General features: G+C 37.3%; 1 protein-coding gene across 4 annotated transcripts in view; it reads right to left on the bottom strand.

The window, feature by feature from the left end:
• ATAD2B (ATPase family AAA domain containing 2B) overlaps positions 1-21,550 on the bottom strand; it is a 174,105-nt gene that overhangs the window by 57,667 nt on the left and 94,888 nt on the right. For all 4 annotated transcript variants that reach the window (XM_075557052.1, XM_075557054.1, XM_075557056.1 and 1 more), the window contains exons 15-18: positions 21,262-21,352; positions 15,752-16,063; positions 12,030-12,165; positions 7,368-7,554 (exon numbers count right to left, since the gene is read on the bottom strand). In XM_075557052.1, the coding sequence (XP_075413167.1) occupies positions 7,368-7,554; positions 12,030-12,165; positions 15,752-16,063; positions 21,262-21,352 (726 nt within the window). The remainder of the gene's footprint in view (positions 1-7,367; positions 7,555-12,029; positions 12,166-15,751; positions 16,064-21,261; positions 21,353-21,550) is intronic.

The following is a 21,550-nucleotide window of genomic DNA, read 5'->3' as shown; positions in this document are numbered from 1 at the left end:
CTGACTTCCTACTTTACCAAGTACCTTCTCCAGGAACTACTTTACGAATAACATATCCAATGTGCATGAGACATCGACATTACTAAGGAGCATTCCGGCTGTACTTCCTACAAGACCAATTTGGTCATCCTCAGGCTATCCATGGTATGTTTAGCGTTCTTCACCAGCACCATTTTTCAAAAGCATCAATTTCTCTGTCGTCTTCTTTATTTATTATCCATCTTCCACATCCCTATGAGCTTAATGAAAATACCCTGGCTTGGGGCAAGCGTAGCTTAGTCCTCAAAGTGACATATTTACTTTTTCATACTTTACCTAACAGGATACATAATTTGATTTCTTGACTGATGCTTCCATAGACACTGAGTGTAGACTAAAGTAAAATGAATTCTTTGACAACGTAGCTTTTTTCTCCATTTATCACTCTGTTGTTTCTTAACCGAGTTGTGAGGATTTCTGCTTCTGTCGCACTCAAAGGCGACGCACGAAGAATGCTGTGGTGTTTGATCTTCATGGTAAGGGCTTCAAATCCTCTCCAACTTCTGCTAGGGTAATTGTGGCATCTGCACATTGCAGGTTGCTAATAAACCTTCCTCCAGCATTTATAGAGGTCTACATACAGGCATGTATGTATGTAAACAAGCTTTTATATGACGAAGGGGAAACAGATCTATGTGCATTAATACTACGCTAAGTATTAAGGTAGCAGATGGGCATTGGGCTCCACTCACGTACTCCCTCAATGCAAGAACACTTTGTTCTATGAAACTGACATTCCATGATGCTCACCTTCCCAACACGATTGACATGATCGCTGATTGCTGAAGACAAGTCAGGTGCATATGCAAATATGGTGAAGAAAGCTGATGGTGCCCAGCTAACAAAAGATACAGCAGCGCAGAAGCAACAAAGCCCACATGGGAAGAAGCACATCAGCCTGTGTGATCACGAGGTGCTGATGGATCAGGGATCAGGCATCAAAGAACAAAAAATCATTATCATTGTGAAGGAGGGGGAGTGCGGAGTGGGGACCCAATGCCCATCTGTAGGCAACTGGACATCCCTTGACAGAAGGGTTGCAGGGAGGAGAAGAGCCAGTCAGGGTGCAGTGTAGCAATGATGAAACACAACTTTCCTCCAGTGCCTAAATGCTTCCTTCCCTCCACTACCATGATCCCAATGCTACCTTACAAATCCGGCTAGACCAGAGCATGTACACTGGTACTAATAGGAACTGGAAACACAGGGAACCCAGGACAGATGAACCCCTCAGGACCAGTGGTGAGAGTGGCGAGGTTGGAGAGAGAGAGAGGGTAGGGTAGAAAGGGTGAACTGATTACAAGGATCTACATATAACCCCCTCCCTGGGGGACAGACAACAGAAAAGTGGGTGAAGGGAGCCGCTGGACAGTGTAAGACAAGGCAAAATAATAATTTATAAATTATCAAGGTATCATGAGGGAGGGGGGAGCAAGGAGGGAGGGGGGAAATGAGGAGCTGTCACCAAGGGCTAAAGCAGAAAGAAATGTTTTGAGAATGATGATGGCAACAAATGTACAAATGTGCTTGACACAACAGATGGATTGTGGTAAGAGTTGTATGAGCCCCCAATAAAATGATTGAAAATAAATAAACCTTCCTCCAATCCTGATGCCACATTCCTCTTCACAGATTGACTCATATTTTTTTTTACAATCTTTACATTCTCAGATTTACTCAGGACACAGATGGAATACGTATGTTAAAGAATACAATGCTAATACACACCTTTCCTAATTTTAAAGCATTCAATGTCTCCTTATGCACAGGTTCCACATTAGCATAATTCAGTGTTCTAGAATTTCCATTCTTCCAATGAGAGATAAAGTCTATTAAAATGGCCCCTCTAACCTCTGCTTGTGGATATAATCAACTTTTAGAGGGAGTTCTGTTACAGGATTCAAGTGGGATGTTATTCTTAGTAGAAGTAACTTTACTAGAGAGTGTAATAACTAAGTCACTATCCTTTGTTTTCCTTAGGGAGGTGCAGTAAGTTGAAAGACAAACGACGCCCCCATCTTGTGTGGAGAAGAGCAATCTGGTCCAGTGCAAGTGGAGCACATTTGAGATCTCCGTCTGTGCCTGGTGGCCCTAGTGATTATGCACTGGGCTGCTAACTGCAACAGAGCAGCTCAAGACCAAAAGCTCCTCCTCATACAGATCAACACCAAAAGCTAGGGCTTTGTGCTCTCCTGAAGGGTACAGTCACAGAAACTCACAGGGGCAGGTCTATCCTCCCTGTGGGGTCACTATGAGTCAGAAATACTTGACAGCGATGAGTTTGAGGGCTTTTTCTTTTTCAGAGGGGGTGGGGTGGGGAGAGGAACCAAGACCACAGAGCCTGTAGCCAGACCAGAGGCCAAGGCAAGAAGACCAAGAGAAAGAACGGAGCAGCAGCACCGAGCCTTTGTGACTGTGAGGCAAAACAGTGCAAACTAGCTTCCCGGCCACAGAGGAAAAAGCCAGTGCTGCCGCCCAGGAGAGGAGTGATAGGGACCAAGGACTGTGTCCTTATCGTTTACTGGTGCTGGCTTGTGGGAACTGACTAGTTTCCCTACTGAACCCTCTTAATTGTGAGTACTGACCGTGAGTAGCACGGCAATGAATCATCAAACTAATATACTAGCGTGCTGTGGGAGAAACGGTTGATGTCAAAAAAGGTTAGGAAGATTGTGGTCGGAATCATGTTCGACTTCTGTCTCCTGGCAACAGGGAAGTCAGAGGTCAAATATGGTCCCCACATAATTTTCACAAAATATTATACATATTGTTGTAATTCAAACAAATGTCTTAATATAGTAAAAAACAAAACAGTGAACATCTTTTTGGGCATTCTCTCTCATTCCATGCTCTTTTCTGAATCCAGCCTTTTGATATACAGCTGCAAACATTTTTTATTATTTCAAAAAACCTTGACTTGCATGTGATATTAGGTCTTGTGGTGCCTCCCCAAATGGTTGAACGCCAGCCGATTCTTTTTGGTTAACATACTGTGTATTCCTTCCATCGTCTTACTTTAAAATAGTTTTATTGACATCTAATTCATGAATCATACAAGTTAATAGTTCGATCATATTAAGAACTGTGCAGTCATCACCACAATCAATTTTAAAACATTTTCTTCTTGCTTGTACTCATTGTTATTAGCTCTCCATTTCCCCTTTGCCTCCTCTGCCATTCCCCTAGATAATTATAAATCCAGTTACTGTCTCTATAAATATACCTATCATGGATTTCAAATACAGACAACCATACAAAAAAAAAAAACAGGAAGCAAGCAAACAGACTACACAAAACAAAGAAAAACCTCAATCAAAAAGGAGAAACTATTAAAACGAGTCCAAAGGGAGGTCAAATGATAATATTATAGTTAAACCTACTACATCTGCCACAGCTGACTTTACAATGTTCTCTGACTGAGAACAAGGCGATTCACACATCACTCGACTATCATCAGAGGGATTCACCAGCAGCTTAAACCAGGTGGAGAGCAAACCCTGCGATTAGATTTTAGACACCCACTGTCATCCATAGCCTTCTACAATCCAGGTGTTCACAATTTAAGTTCTGATATCATGCCCTCCCTTGAATCAGGATAACATGATTTACGATCCCTGGTGTGATGCTTCCATCTGGACTTAAGTGACGATGCATCACGTAGATGGGTGCTTGTTTGAAGAGAAGCCTTTCAGACCCCAGATGCTATTCTTTCTGATAGTTGAGTGTCACCCAGTTTCTTTACCACAGTTTGCTATAGCACCCATATCTTCAGTGACCTCTTCCTGAGGGGGAGTATCCAGTAGGGCCATGTCATTCTTAGATTTGGGCTAGTACTAGTTATTCTTAGATTTGAGCCAGAATTAAATACAAGCCCCAAATCCATTCATACGTCTTCATACGTCTGTGGTTTATACAGGTCTTTGGTTCACTTTAGAGACATCATTACTATTTTATGATAGAGCTTATAAACCATCCTCCTGGGGCATAAAGTAAACCTATTGATAATGTTATGAATCTAGTCAATGGTATACAATTTAAAACACTGTTGAGAAAAGGCAATTAAATGTGTGCATGTTGCAACACATGAACTGTTGACTTGTACAGATTAAAAGCTTAAGTGACTGGACATTATGTACACAATGAGGGTTAGATAGAGGGCAAAGCTTTCAGTAATGTTCATTCACTGAGGCAGAATCATGCCTGGCAGACTGACACATTAAAAAAGAAAAGCAAAAGAGCATAATAATAGCAAATATACCTTCCACATTTTCTTTCGATTCTTGCTCTGCCACGCAGGATGTCGCCCATAAAATGCATCAGTATTGCAAATACTGATATTCAACCATCTATTAGCTTAGTGAGGTAACCAAAATTCCGCAAGGTTACATCAGTGCTTCATTATCCTTCCTGAGCCTTCAGAAGACTAGGAAATGAAGATTATGATCTACTGGAGGCCTTGAAGAGTAACACTTGAGATGTGTGCTTAAAATGCAGGTTCCTAAGGCTTATCTCAAATTTACAGATTCAAAATCTCTTTTTCTAATGCTAGAGAACCAAAATTTATAATAAGAACCCCAGATTAGTCTTACGCATTTCAAGTCTTAATAAATAGTGAGGGAAAAAACCCCGTAGCATGCACAAGCTCCTCCCTACTTTTTATCCACGGCAAGCAGATCATTCATTGCTGCAGCAGCCAAGGGAGGAACACGTGTTGCCATCTGGCTGTGTGTGTATTTGTTTTAAAATGTGGGCACAATAATACATGGTCCCCACATGATCAGAAACATCAACATCTCCCTTTTTATATCAACACACATATAAAGATTTAAGACATTTACCCTTTAAAAATCATCTCTCAGGCTCATGTTACACCAGATAACTTAATTTACACTCAGTGTGTCAGTGCTTGGAAGACAGAGCGAGCTGTAATAGTTTTCCACAAACCAAATCTTAGGGTTTCCAAGCCTTGAAATCTTTATGGGAGCAATACTGGTAAAGAAGATTATAACTAACAATTTGATGAGCTGATTTTGATCATCACAATGGCCTTTTGTGATGTACTATTATTTCCCTTTCCTATGTGAAAAAAATAAGGCTCAATAACATGGGCAAGGTGGTGATATTTGAGAAAAGCAGCTAAGGCTTGAGTCTAAGCAATCAAACTAGAACTGGCAGTGTAAGTTAAGCACATCATTGAAAAAGGCTTATAACTTCTTCAGCTATCCTTTTTAAGTGTCTGATTCTTCCTAAAGCCTCGTGTAGTCACTAACCTCATGGTATAGTAACTTGCTATTTTAAATGAAACTTGGATTAGATTTCTAACTGATTTATATAAAATTAAATGATTGGTTTTAAAATAATCTGAAATTGCGACCTTAAGAAACTCCCTTATTATCCCTGATAAACGTTTAGTTTATGCTGAGTCTTATAGGCATACGACCCAGCCCAGGAAAATATTGTACTTTAACGGATCCTTTCCAGTGTTTGTCTCTTATAATGTTGAAATGAATTCAATGTGGCGCTATATTCCATTTATAATATTTTCTTTAGAATATTTGACATGGGGAAACAATTTTTTTTTAATTGGCGTTGTTTTTACTAACTTTGTAGTGTTCCTTCTTCTATGCATTGGAACAGTTTAAATAGTATCCACATGATCTTACCCCTTCACCTGTAACAGTGGTTCTCAACCTCCCTAATGTCACGACCTATAGTGACCCCCCCCCCCGCCACAAAATTATTTTTGCTACTTCATAACTGGAATTTTGCTACTGTTATGAATTGGGTGACCCCTGTGAAAGGGTCATTCAACCCCCAAAGGAGTCCCAACCTACAGGTTGAGAACCGCTGATCTATAAAATTGTCCAGGTTTAGTGTTCTTAAGATACAGCTCGATTTGTTCTACAGCCAGTGTTCTATCCCCTCCAAGGTCTATTCTAAAACGTATTCTGTCTTACTAAATCATTTGGCTTTTATTTTAAATATACTAATTAATTTTTGTACTTATTTAAGTCTAGCATGATTGTGTCTATGAGGGAAAATATGAACAAGTGCATACATCAATACTATTGACAAACAGGATGAATTAGATGTATACAACTTGGAGCAAAATACGGGTATGCAGCTTTTATTCAGACCATGGATTCTAAAACAAAATCTTTAAATAGGGGTTTAGGTAGTCAAATGCTATTACCAGAATGTGCCCTTGGACATGGAAACAGTGAAGCACACCAAAGGTCTGAGATCTGAACCCTCCCAAGATGGGCCTTAGAAGACAGTGATCTGTTTCTGGAAGACTTAGAAACCCTGAGAAGTACAGTTCTACTGATAACATATGACTCTACCATGAGTCAAAATTGACTCTATTGTAACTGGTCTCTTTAAATGCTAAGACACATATCTTTTATGTAAGTATTTTGCCTATACATATACTTACATATAAGTATATTTGCATGTTTATATATATATAATTCAGAGACCTCTAAGTTAAAGTATAAGTAGACATAATTCAGAAATCAAAATTTTGAAAAGAGAGTCAGAAAAAGGCAAAAGAAATGACCTTTCTTCAATGCCTAACCATCATTAATTCAAGAAATAAAAATTTTAAAAAAGATATTATAATGTGGGGAACAGGGCACATTAATGTAAGCAGTGTAAAATAAAAATCAATGAGCTCACTTAAAATACTACTTTACCCTAATATGAGAATGCTAATAAATTAATGTTAATTATATTCATATTACCATTCTTATAACATACCAAAACTTATAGACTAGAGCAAAGGCCATGCTTACAGGGAAATTAATTGTAGTAAATGCCTACATTTAAAAAAGGAAGAAATTAGTAATCTAATTTTATACCTTTAGGAACTAGAAAAAGAAGAAACAAGCCCAAAGCTACCAGATAAAAGTAGAGATGAATAAAACAGAGAATAGGAAAATGATAGAATAACTAACTAGACTGACAAAGAAAGAGAAGATGCAAATATCTAAAATTAAAAATGAAAGGATGTTATAAGCAACCTTACAGAAATTTTTAAATTCTAAGAAAATGCCATGAGAAATTATATGCTAACAAATTAGATAGCTGAGGAAACACATTATTCCTTGCTAACAGAAAGGCTGGTTGTTTGAACCCACCAAACACACTCTGCAGAAGAAATAAATGGCTGTCTGCTTCAGTAAAGACCAGTGACTTGGAAACCCCATGGGACAGTTCTACTCTGTCCTACAGGGTGGATATGAGTGCGGATTAACTCAATGGCAACAGGTTTTGTTATTTTGGGGTTTTTTTTAAAGCAATAATACTCTGCTATGTTACAAACCTACCTGTGCACAAGATTCTTCAGGTGTTTTGGCACTAACTGAATAAAGTGCTGGGAGATCTAGTCTGTGTACAGAGAATTTTTCTAGAGTGTGCAAAAGTGCTGGCGCAAGGTGAGAAGTTTGACCTGAGCCTCGTTCTCCAGACAGCAATAACCTTGGCCTGTAAGAGGTTGGCTGGTGGTATGGTGACCTGTAATACACACAAGATATAATTACTTTAAAACCATACATTCTTCAGTGTCGACCCGAAATACTAGGCAAGATATAGATCAGGAAATCAAGGCTCAAACAGGTATAATACATACAACTACATATGAATATAGGTATATATTCATGATAGTACAACTAGATATTAAAGCTCAAATTCCATTTCAGATTCATATGGTTATAAAGTTCAAGCTCTAAACCACTATGTTGACATTCCATACTTAATATTGAAACATATAATTGAATAACAATAATAAATGAACACAGAGCTATCATAATATCTCAATAAAGATTCTGAATTAAAGTGGGGGGGGGGGGAATGCACAATAAACCAAAGAAAAGAAACACAGATCATTGGAAGAGAATAGGCAATGAATTTGTTGTGTATTGAGTAGTAGTAACTTTTAAAAATACAAAACCTTAAACAAGAGTTATAGATATTTAATTAATAGAATTCTAAACTTTTTAACTTCAAACAACTAAATATGAAAAAGACTTGGCCACAAAAACAAGGGGGTTAACCTTAATATATAAAAATTTATGTACATAGTGTTAAAAGCAACAGTCACGGCCCAAGAAAATAAAAAGACAATTCAAAAACAAATTTGAAGTGGATAACATTTTAAAATGTTCATTCATTTAACAAATATTTGTAGAATGCCTCTTTCGCAGATCATCTCAGCCTTCGGTATTCTGTACCTCAGTGACAAGGGGCTTCTGTCCTATCTGCTAAGGGAATGAACAAAGGACCCTGTGAAACAAGTGGTGAACTCTGTGGGAACTGGCTAGGTAAACATCATAACCCTGAAGTCAGGCCCCAGGAAAATTCTGGCACAGGACTGTCCTCCTCACAGATAATTCGAAGGAAGGCATGCTGACCCACAGCAACAGCTTAGATAAACCTGAAAGAAATGATGTATGAGACCCAAGGGCAAACTGAGTAAATTAGAAAGTGGCTTGACCATCTGCAGAGTATCAACCCCCTGGCCCCTTTGACAGTGCCTTAGAAAAACTGGAAGCATTCCCCTAGACAACGTCCTCTTCTCAACTCACAAGTGGGACATTTTTTATCTATGCTTAAGGTCTTTCTCAACTCTCGAAGGGGACCCATTTCATTTCTTTTGAAGTGACTCTAGGCTTTAATAAACGTGTGCCTTAACTCTTTGCTACTGGGTGTATATATGTGTGTGAGACAGCAGCTTATCTCAACCCTAACAAACCACACCAGCTCATAGCTTGCTAACTCCCCTGTGGAGGAAAACCCAGGAAACAAATATCATGCTCGGTAGATAAAAACACCACTGTTATCAGAGAACTCATAATTAAAGATATATAGTGGTAAAAGAAAATATTGCTATCATTCGGTGGTATTGTTTAAATTCAAAGTTCGGTGAGGTCCCAAAAGGAAGTAAGTCCTTGCTGGGAAAGCATGACCAAACAGCAGCCCAACACATGAAGGGACCAAACCATTAATTTCAAAAAAGAAGTAATAAGATGTGCAAAAGAACAGACTCTATAACGGACGAAGCCCTGGGTGGGTATCATGTTCTTCACACATCTGTGTCTGGCTGGGGACTTGGGAAGGTTAAAGGTAAAGGTACTAGGGGTTAGGGTGGAGAAGAGGGAAGAAGAATCAGAACATGAAGGATGTGGCAATCCATGTTAAGAGTTCGGAAGTCCTATTGAACGCGATGGCGTGGCATAATCAGACACAATAAGCCACTTAAGCAAAGGAAAGACAGCTCTAGGTCAGTATGAAAAAGAGCTTTATAGGAAAATACAAGTCTGACATAACAATCCAAGCATGAGGTAATAAATGATAATCTAAGTAAGAATAGTGTCAGGAAAAAGTGAGAAGCTAGATCCTGAGATGAACCTTACATAGTAAGAAAATCAACAATGCTTGGATCCCAAAGGAAAGGAAAATAAAGGCATTCAGGGCACTTGAAAGAATGGCGATGAAGCTATTCAAAATGAAAGCTCGCAGGAAGCGACAGGGGGAAATGAAGCTCCTGCTCATGTGGTACAACAAACACGAGGTAGACAAGGGGGCAGTGTGAAATTAAAGAGCACTCTTGTCCATGACCACGCCTTTACTCTGGGCTTCACAACGAGGCTGGACAGTCGTTACACAAATAAACATTGATTTTACCTGTTAGATTGAGAAATTAAATTTTAATTTTAATATCCTTTACTAGTAACTACTAGATTGGAAAATCAACTTTCTCACAACTTGTAGAAAAAGAAAAAATAAGAAGACGAGATGAGCGAGTCAGGGTGCAGGACAGCATCACTGAAGCACACAAGTTCTTTAACACTTCCTCCCCCAAATTTATGACCCCAACCTTACAAATCCGGCTAGAGCAGAGCATGTACACGGGTACAGATCAGAGCTGGAAGCACAGGGAATGCAGGACAGATAACCCCTCAGGACCAATGAGAGCACTGAGACTAGGAGGATCAGGGAAAGGCGGGGGGAGAAAGGGGATCCGAGCACAATGATCAACATATAACCCCCTGGGGGGGGCACAATAGAAAAGTGGGTGAAGGGAGACAGCAGGCAGAGTAAGACCTGGAAAAATAATAATTTATAAAGTACCAAGGGTTCATGAAACGGCGGTGGGTGGGGTGGGGCGAGATGAGCTGATACCAAGGGCTTAAGTAGAGAGAAAATGTTTTGAGACTGAGATGGCAACACAGGTACTTGTTGTGCTTGACACGTGTATGGATGTATGGATTGTAATAAGAGCCACAATAAAATCATTTTTAAGTAGAAAAAGTGAAATTTTCCTGAAATTTATAATGCAGTTCTAAATATGCCATCGGTTTAAATTACTGTACATTGACATAGAGATAAGACTAACTCGTCCCAGCTCTAAAGAGGCCATCCTTCTTGACAGAAAGTGTCATCTTTTTCCCTCAGCGTGGTTGCTGGTTCAAACGGCGACATTTGGTGATTAGTGGCCCAATAGGTAACCAATTACACCATGGCTCCTGAACAACTGATTGGTGGGTACAAACTCAGGCTGCGTGGCTCTGCTTGTGTACCGAAGGAGAACATAGACACGTGGTCACCAGAACTTGAACAAGGTCATCTTCAGGTGCTGGTACTTCCATTTTCACTTTCACTTTCTCGGGTGGAATTGCTAACTGAGATTAGTAGGTCAACATATAAAAACTACATGCCAATTACAAAAACTAAATTAAAATGAGCCATGAAGTGTCACACATTAAATCAATGGCAGAGCATAGTCTTAAATCTTTGACCTCAAAATGAGGCACGTAGTTTTTCCTATTGCCAAAATCTACTTCTGTATTTATTGATAAGAAGCTCGTATAAAATTAAAGTACATGACTTGATAACTTCTTACTACCTGTTACTATATAGTTCAAATCTAAGTAAATAAAATTTTAAACACACCTACAAATATAGACGGCCCAAATGACGACCAAGGAAAAATTTTTATGTGGCATTCCCTAAAGCGCCAGTCACACAACTACAAAATGCTTTAAGAAAACTTCCCTGAGTGAAAGGGTCTGGAGGAGAAGAAAAGTTTCTAATAAAAGAACTTGCTGTTTAAAAGTGTTTAAAAAATATAAATAGATGAATGTAAACTTCATTTCAAAAAATAAAAAGGAAACATGCAAACAAAGAATCCTATCTAACTTTACAATAATTTACTAAAACTTATATGGGAGGAATTTCAATTCAAGCTTAAGATGGAGTTTGTAAATAGTAACTCTTAAAGAAAATTACAGGCAATCAGCCAATTCTGAAACAAATGTAATTCTGCAATGTGGCACTTTAACCATCATGCTAATTATGCAAATACAAGTGACGATGTTAGTATTTTTTTATTTATTCTCTTAATTCACATTAAAATTACTTCTTTATTAAGGGCACAGCAAAAGCTGCCTTAATGTAACTAGTGGAAACATAAATGTAAACAGAATAACCATTAAATCCAAATTAAAAAACTATAAATTAATGAGAATCAGGGGTTATTAAATTACTGAGTAATTTCTAATACAAAAATATCTTTCAAGAGTTCCTAAATTATCATCCAAAACATTATAACTTAAAAGTGTTCTTATATGTAGGTAGATTTCATGTCTGTTCATTTTAATTCAAATTTTAAAAAGCAATAAAATTGGGAGCAAGAATTGGCATCTAAGAGTAATCTGGTGTCTTCCATTCTTCAACAAGAACAACAAATGCAATCACATTTTTTAAATGAAACAAAACAGAAAACCCGGTAAGCTATATTAGGGACAGGTCTCCTGATTAGAGGATCAACTAATTATTACCATTGAAAAGGTACATGGAGTTTTCTAGCATTGCATCCAAAGAAAAAAAGTAAAGTTCCCACAGTCACAACTATACTACAAGCAAAATTGTACTACAAGCTGCAAAATCACTCAAGCTGGTACGGCATTACACATAGCTAAAATACTCACATTGTAAAATGAAGGTAGGGCTTATGCACGGCAGCAGCTGATGACGGTTTCTTTGGTGATGCTGAGTGACAACTGCTCTCAAAAATGGACAAAGCGTTCTCATCCTCACTGTCATCTAAGAGCAGAGCTTCTAGAGCTGTTTTCAAAAGAAACCCCAACAATAATGAGGCTTTACAGTCCTTTAATATTAGTGCTCTAAGCTAAAAAGAAATTGGATTACAAATCAAATAAATGAATCTATCAAATAATAGATTTACTACTAGGCACGTTGGCAAGCTACAATGTTGTAAATATTTTTAAAATGAAGCAAATACTAAGTCTTTCACAGAATGTTTGAAGGCATCATTTGACAGGCTTCATTGGTTAATCACAACCAAGTCTGGTGGGAAGTGGCAGGACTAAAACATTTACCCACCTACTAACTAAGAATTCTACACCTATTTTGGCCCCAAAGAGTCAATTTTATTGAATATATTTGGCTTAATTAATGGAGTAGGTAAGTTATAACTAACTCTTACACAAAGGATAAAGAGCACACAAATTGACTCATTTTTTTAAATGATGTACATGCACACCCACACACATACACCCTTTCAATGAGAATCTAGTACAGCTGAGTCAGAAATTTAATCAAAACAAAGCAAGTCTTAAAAATGCACTCATTCAAGCAGCTTTTGGCTATGTGTAGGTCTTAAATTCTGATTAAATAAAACCAAAAGCCTACTTCTTACTGAAAAATTAACCTGGAGTACCTCTTTTTACGTATTAATAGTTGTATATCACGTGTATTTATGAAAACTAACAATTTAGTCATATAAAAATAAGTACAATGTGTGGAGCAGCTTAAGGGGAAAATTATAATAGACAAAAATCATATCCTTCCCCCAAAACAAAAAAATAAAATGAGGGAATGTTTTCTACATCAACTCTCCGTGGCAGATACAGATACTGTATGTGCTCGTGTATAAGCTGAGTTTTCCAGCACATTGTTAATGCAGTTTTTGTGGTAAAATTAGGTGCCTTGGCTGATATTTGGGTGAAGTTATACTTGAGTATATACAGTATAAAAATTCTTTTTACAGCTAGAAATTTTAAGAGAAAAATATTTTAAGCATAATCTGGTAAATAAAGTAATTATCTTTTGTAATACCATAACAAAGAAAGCATAATAGTCTAAGGAAGCTAATATTAACCAGAATAATCTATTTTGAACATTTTAATATCTTAATAATCAAAGTGAAATTTGGTTCCTCTTATCCTCTGGTACCTGTATTAACAGAAAGGAAAAAATATTTTAGCTCCAATTGTTTTCGATCAGTTAATCACAGGTACCAGAATGATAAGAGGAACCAAATCTTACTTTATTAAAATATTAAAAATTTTTAAGTTGTTGGGTTGAATCCATTCATTGTGGCCCTACATATCATAGAACAACGTCCGGTCCTCTGGCACCACCAAAATTATTGTCATGCTGTGGCCGCCACTGTGTCAACCCATCTTGTTGAGGGTCTGCCTTTTTTTTTTTGTTGCTGCCCCTTTGTAACCACACGTGATGGCCTTCTCTTTCAGATAACATGTCAAGCACATGAGAGAAAATCTCACCATTCTCAATTCTAAACAGCATTCTGGCTGTACTTCTTCCTAGATAGATTTAATAATGTTTTCCTCCTTTCTGGCAGTAGATAGGTACTTTCATAAACTTCACCAGCACCATTACTGAAATGCATTCATTCTGCTTTGGGTTTCCGTATTCCGTGTCAAACTTTCACATGAATGTGAAGAAAGGAATTACCCCATGGCTTGGGTCGAGTGCAACTTAGCCCTCAAAGGGACATTCTTTCTCTTCAACATTTTGAAGAGGTCTTGTGCAGATATATATATATAATCATTTTATTGGGGACTCATACAACTCTTGTTACAATCCATACATTGATTGTATAAGGTATATTTGTACATATGTTGTCTTCATTCATTTCTAGACATTTACTTTGTACTGAGCCCTTGGAATCAGCTCATATTTCCCCTTCCCACCCCCCACCCTCATACTCCGTTGGTAGATTATAAATTATTATTATTTTCGTAACTTACACTGACCACTGTCTCCCTTCCTCCATGTTTTCTGTTGTTTTTCCCCCTGGAGAGGGGTATATGGTTCTAATACACATCTTTTAAACCACATAGCATTTCCTTGTTGTTTCAATATTGCATCCTGATAGTGCCTTGTGAGCAAACACACATACGCACATGTACACACAAAACCTTCACTGCTGATGGGTCGATTATGACTCAGAGTGATTGATTCAATAGACCAGAGTAAGCCAGCTTCTGTGTATTTCCTAGGCCATAAACCTTTATGGGAGCAGAAGGCCTCCTCTAGTCCCGGCAGAGCTTCTGATACAGCTGAATGGCTACCTTGCTTCAGCAAGCCAACTCCTAGCCAAGGCTCCACCAGGTCGGGAGAGTGAAGTGCTCGAGAATTTGCATTCTTCTCAATCTACCCAGAACTTGTAATGATCCACAATAAATCACAAGTAAACATCAGAGTGGTGTTTTCTGCTTTCAGCCAAAGACACATCTGATGTTAACAATGATATCCCTCATGCAATAGCCTCTCCTGGCAGCTCCCTGTTGAAGTACTGCTACAATCATTGTTAAATGATCACCAGCAAAGTTTCACTCGCAGTAAAATTACTGATGTTGTTCTATCATTTCCATACTACTGTGGATGTGTTTGGAATAGGCACAAATAGAATTCTCTTCTGTTTAGTTGGGTAGGTTGCTGTCTTCAAATTTCTTGATATAAATTTCCAGTGCTTCGTCAACTTATTGAAACATTTCAAGTGGTATTTTGTCAATTTACTGGAGCCGTTTTCACCAGTGCCTTTAATGCAACGTGGACTTCTTTTAGTACCATCAATTATTGATCGCATCCAATCTCTTGAAATGACTGACTACCAACGAGCTCTTTTTGCCACACTGACTGCGCATTTCACGGTCTTTGAATGCCTCCTGCACTGGGAATTTTTTTGCCGACAGAATCCCTCATTACAATGACTTGATGCTTTCTTCAATATTTTCTTCAGTTCTTGCAGCTTAAGAAATTCTTCCTTCTTGGTTTTCTAACTCCAGGTCTTTGCACATTTCATTATAATGCTTTGTCTTCTGAAGCTACTCTTTTAAAATTTCTATTTAGCTCTTATTAAATGAACTTGCGAAAGGAATTTAGGTTACACAGGGAGCTTCACATATTCGTGGAAAAACTCCAATATCACTTTGTTCTGTTTCTCCACTAAATTTTGAAGCCTCCTTATATAACTTTTTATCTTTTTTTAAGTTTCCAAATCTCCTATATAATAAAAATGAGTCCCTACATGGTAAAACTGCTTTGAAGATGAATATATGGTAGTTTCTCTAAGGGCTTTGTAATAACAAAATAAACATAAGCTATTTTTTCGTGGTTAATTTTTCTAAAATGCATTAGCTCTCCTACATGAGCTGCTCATTATATCCCAATGAGCAAACATTCCTATTCATTGACCCTGCAAACATCCACCAGGTCCCTACTGCACGCCGGTCAGTATGCTAGGCCTGGAATATACCGTGGTAAGTGAAATAAGTACTTTCCACAGTCATGATACATACATAACCTTATGAGAAAACCCACTCTTTATACTTGTACACATTTTTCCATTGCAATAATATAGAGGAGCAATCTATAGTACCGTCTTTCTTGTCACTCTGGCTAATTTCAGCATGCGGAAACACTCTTTGCAAGACTGCTAGCATGCTGTGGAAGCTTCTTTCTAGGAGCGGCCTTATGATGGGGGACAGTGCATGGCCCGAAGACATCACAGCACGCTGGGAAGCAGGCACAATGTTCTGCATTGCGTGATAAAAATCTTGAGCATTGAGCACTATTGAAGAAACATCCAGCTGCAGCTTATGACTGCTAGCATAAATCTGGGGGTAACGTCTCCTCAGGGCAATCAGGGCAGCTTCTGTGCACAAGGCCTTGATATCAGCGCCACAGTAGCCTAATGCACAAAGGGAAAAGGATAACAAAGGTAAGTTCGTTTTTTCCAAGGACCAACTACAATTTTCAAATCTATACAGCCTTAGCCAAAGTAATAACCAGTCCTTAACCATCAATTATGTATATTTTTATAAGCAAACTGAAATGGACTTTTACATTGCCTTAATAAAATTAATGAATTAAGTGATAAGTATTCAATAAGACTTTGATTATTTTAGATTAACATAAACATGAATTAAAAGTATTCAAACAAAACAGGTCATGTATCCTGTGTTAAGTCGCTGATTACAGAGTACAGCTGGCTTCAGGAAAAGGCAGAACAGTAGTAGTTTCAACCTAATCCTTCATCAAAACTCCAAATCATTTGTTTAGTTCTCATGACATTTTTACAAACAACATATATTTCTAATAGTATTCATTTCCAAACACATGTAAGGGAGGAGTGTACAAAGTAATGCATAGGCAAAACCTCAAAAAGAGCTGTTTTGCCATCAAGTAGAGTTCAATTCACAACATAAATTAACATTCACTATTCAAAAACATTACTCCATCTGTAATTTCCCGGAGAAAGTTCCAAATGCAATCGATAAGAACGTTAAAAACATTTTCCTTGATTCCCCACACAAACTTTGCTTTTATGTATATTTTTAGCTTCAAGTGACTGACAATCTAGTTCTAACGGCTGCACCAGCATGAGGCTTCTCTTTATTTAACTGAACAAATCTTTTGTGCTTTTAAATCATTTCAGTCATTTTAGTAACTTTAGCATAAGAAAAAGAAAACTAGCCTCCTAGTTTGTTTCTCTTGCGTCGTCCCTGAGAACTGCATTTGGTCACCATGGGGTGGGGCGCACTAGTGGGAGCAGATGTAAGTCACTAGACCCTGTGCTCCTCAAGGAGCTATATTTGGTTTCTCTCTCTACCCAGCAACGACCTTGTGGAACACTTCAATAATGAAATAAAAATGGCAATTAGATAATAAAACTATTAGCAGAGAAGGAGCTCCAAGTTAACTAACAGAAAGAACATTTAGTGACATCTTATTTTTAGTCATCTGAGTCAGAGTAGACCAATGATCCCATAAATAGTGACATCTTATAAATCTTTACCTTGCTATCCCCTGTCACCCCCCTCATAGCCCTTACCACCTGCTACCCACTAAGTCATTGACCTATTCTGGTGACTGTCTACCTCCCCACCACTAGAATGAGGGACTCCATGAGCATGAGGATTTTAGTTTGCTGTGTTCATTGCAGGTAGTCGACAGCGTATGGCCATAACATATTCATGTTACCATGAACCTCACTTACAAACCTGTTTTTGTTGGTTTACATCTTCTAGTTAATAATGCATACCACATAAAAAGTTATACCCAGACATAGAAATCCAATTTATAAAGATGCCAATAAAAGGCACTAATAATGGAAAGTTTTAAAATGAGGCATTTGATTTATATCAGAGCCAATTTAGAAAGGAGTTGCCAGAACACAACTCCCTCAAAAATCAGTAATGTATCTAGTAATGTATCTCAAATACCTCAACAGTGCCTGGTACCCAGGAGATATGCAAGAAACAAAGAAGAGAAGATGACAGTCTAGAAGGGTAACACTGCAAAATGATTGCATGTTACAAAGAAGTGTAAGTTGTAGCTCAGCTTTCAATTTTCTTCTAGCTCTGAATTCTTTTATTATTAAACAAATCTCATTGTGAAAAAAATTATCAATGTGAACTGAAAAAAATAACAAAAATATTGAAGTCTTTAAGTCAAATGTATTCAGAGTTGGGTAAAAGCCTTACATAAACTCTAAATATTTAATGCAGTCCATAAATAGATTAAGTTTATGGACTTTTATACTATCTCGTTAAAACAAAATATTACTCTTCAACTTAGATTAACCATTTTCAAAATTTCCATTTCTCAAAAATATACCTGAAACAAATAATCTATTGAAATACACACTACAAGTTTAACAACATGACAATAATGAAAATACACACTCGCTCAAAGTTACAAGAGACTAGCAAACTGGTGTGATCCGTGCATTCAAATTGTATCTTCCAAGTCAGAGGAAGTCATATAAAAAATTCTCTTTCCTTTTTTGTATATAAACAAGTCTATAACAGTTCCTCCCATCTTTAATTGTGTACACTGTTATTCAACATACTACAGGGTCTTGAAGGAGTGGGTTATGCATTGGGCTGTTAACTGCAAGGACAGCAGTTCAAAAGCACCAGCCATTCCTTGGGAGAAAGATGAAACTTTCTACTCTCATAAAGATTTAGTCTCAGAAATTCCCAGGGGGTAATTCTGCTACAATTGCTGTGAGACAGAATCCACTCAATGGCAATGAGTAAAGAGAGTGCTTGGTCCTATTTCAAGTGAAAAATCCTCAGAAACATGAGAAAACAGGGGAAAAAAATTAATGCTACTACAAAAGCATTTGATTTAATAAATGTTGTTTGGCATAAGAATAATGTTAATTACATATATAATGATGTATTTTTCATAAAAAGCTTATTACAATAGCCTACCACTTGGAAAAATACTTTCTACATGGACAAGTCAACAGGCACATGTGTGCAGTTCCTTATGGAAATTACTAGGTATCTCTGTGGTTCTCAATGTTGAGTATTCACCAGAATAAACAGTGCAACTTACCATATATACTCGAGTATAAGACAACCCGAACATGAGTGGGGCACCTAATTTTACCACAAAAACTGCATTAAAAATATGCTGAAAAACTTGGCTTACACATGAGTATAAATGCTTAAGTGGTAAGTAAAAGCCCTCAGACAAACTTAGTGAATCAGGACCTCTAGAGGTATGAGATCATAATGACAAGCAATTCCCTTACTAGACTCTAAATCAGAATTAAAATATATAACCATAGATATTTTCTTCTGAAAGACTAAAAATAACACCTATATTCAGAGACTGAACCAGAAAAAAAGTCACAACGAAATTTTACTAAGTTATTCTTTAAGTACTATATCAAGCTTATTAAAGACCCACATAATAGAAATTTCATTATTGACATTTTTTCATGATTACATTTACAGTGCAAGTGAAAAATGGAATATAGAAAAATGAGCAGGTTTGAGCTCCACATTAACCTTAAGCACCTACTATCTCTGTAAATGTTCCAGATTATCAACATTAACATAGTATGTCATAAAAGTAATTTTTCACTACTTGAGAATCACATCTATTGTGGCTGCAAGACCTTTAAGTGCTTGGGAATTTTTTCAAGATAAAAGTTACCAAATCCATAGCCTCTGAAGAGAGGTTATCCTTGTAGTTATTCCTCAAGACTGTATACTTTTTATTCAGTATACATTTTACTGAAATGCACCCAAACATGTTTGGGGATTCATAAACCGATTAGTTTATAGCAGATTTAAATTTTTAACTATTTTACTCCTGTTTGGAAACCTAAATTTACCTCTTTAAATAGGAACTGATATCTTAAATGGAGCAAATGTCATGACCAAAAGCGGAAGTAACTGTAATCCCTCCCCAAAAGCAAGAGAGATGTTCAGCTCTGTAAGACTGTTCTTAAGAATTCGAAAGCTTAGGAATATTACCAAAAGCTAAAATAAATCTTGGAGAAAGAAGAAATGACTTTAGGAAATGCAAAAGGAAACTAAGACCCTACTATTTGGGGTGAAGAATTAAATTAAGAGTGTGTAATATTTCAGATGTTAGGGTTATGGTAATTTTAAAATATGTCTTTTAGGGAACTTCCAAAATTATTGTTCTGTCAGTTAAGGAGTATTCTGTGTCAAATACACAGAAAAACCTACCAGAATTCCCCGGCCTGATGTAACACATTAAAATAATAAAACTAGCAAGAGACCAGAGGGGTCCATTTGAAAGGGGGAAAAGACTGGGTTTTATACCAAATACCGCCCTCTCCCATAAAGCAGCACAGGCTTTGCAAAGGTCAAGCCAAATGGACATGAAACGGGTTTGGCGCATGCTCTCTTATACCAGGCAAAGCTTAAACTGGAGTAGTGCTGGAGAGATTTACGTTTTCTCCTCACCAGAAGATGTCCAGTTCTTTGTGGTTCAAAAGCTGAGGAATGCTGCTTCGGAGATGGAAGTCCCTGTGGATGAAGAGGATAATTCGGATGTAGCTAACTAGATTACATTAGTAATCTATTTAAGTTTTAATTATTTGATGGTGGATCACAGTGATTTTTAAAACTAATTTGTTCTTTTTGGTTTTGGTAACTTTAAAGTTTTCCCAAGAAGACTGTTGATTACTAGTAGATTATTGGGAGATTTCTTCAGAATGCTTAAAGTTCATGGAGAGAAACTGATTTATAGCTCTGAGGGACTGAAAGGGGAAAAAAATAAAGGAAACCGTGTACATTCAGTTTAATATTGTATCCATTTTTATTTCAGACCTAATTAGAGCCCGTGTCTTTCATTCCATCTCCTATGTATGGTCCGCAGGGAGCCCTGGTGGCTGAGCTACTCACCACAAGGTCAGCAGTTCAGACTGGCCAGCCATTCTGTGAGACTACGAAGGCTGTCTACTCCCATGAACAAGTTCAAATCTTGAAAACCCAAAGTGGCAGTTCTCCTTGTCTTATCGTGTTATTGTGGGTCAGAATCAACTGGAGAGCAGTGGTTTTTCTCCATAGGTATCATCATCATCATAAGTACAATACACTCATGTCCTTTTAGGACAGTGGTGTTCGTTCATTCTGTGGGCAGAGTTTCCCCTCTGGGAACACCTGAACATTGCATTGGAAGGTTTATATTTTGTTTATTTGGGGAAAGAATAGCATTTGCCATTAAGTGTGCTCTTTGAATACCCAAATCCCATCTAGATCACAAGCCTTAAGAAGAGCCCCTGATGTAACCTGCAAAGTAAAAGACTGTCGTTCTACCTTTGAAATGGACCACTCTCAAGTTTAAACTAATTTTTTTCTTAGTAAAATTTCTGAGAGGAGAAAATTCCCAAAAGGAGACAAGGCATAGCACATTAATACTTTTCATGACATGTTATGGATAGCAAGTACTCAATAAAAGGTACAGGAGCTAAAATTATAATTTAGAAGTGTTCAAACTTCAAGTGAAATAATTTAAATATTTCTTAAAGTCAGAGCAATCTGCATAACCAAAAACATACCTATACTCATCCGCTGAGCAGAGTAAACAACAAAGAACTTAAACAACAGCACTCACCAACACATTTTTCAGCCAATTCGCCTAAAAAGGTATCTGATAATTTTGGATTCCAGTCCCTGGTATGAATCTGTAAAATGTGTTTTCTTGCCTAAGAAGAAATGTATAAATAAGCAAAATATCATCCATCACTGAAATATATTAGCTCAAACAAGTTTTAACTAACCATACTCTCTAGAAAGCAAGTTGTTTATTTATTATCAAGGAAATGTAAATACATTGGCATTCACATTAAATCTGTTTGCATAATAATCCTATGAAATAAATAATAGAAGTTTTGTCTAATTTT

Source organism: Tenrec ecaudatus, chromosome 8 (genome assembly GCF_050624435.1).
Source record: "Tenrec ecaudatus isolate mTenEca1 chromosome 8, mTenEca1.hap1, whole genome shotgun sequence".
NCBI classification, from domain to species: domain Eukaryota; kingdom Metazoa; phylum Chordata; class Mammalia; order Afrosoricida; family Tenrecidae; genus Tenrec; species Tenrec ecaudatus.
The sequence above is the reverse complement of the archived record's forward strand: the minus strand, read 5'-3'. Positions and strand labels throughout refer to the sequence as shown.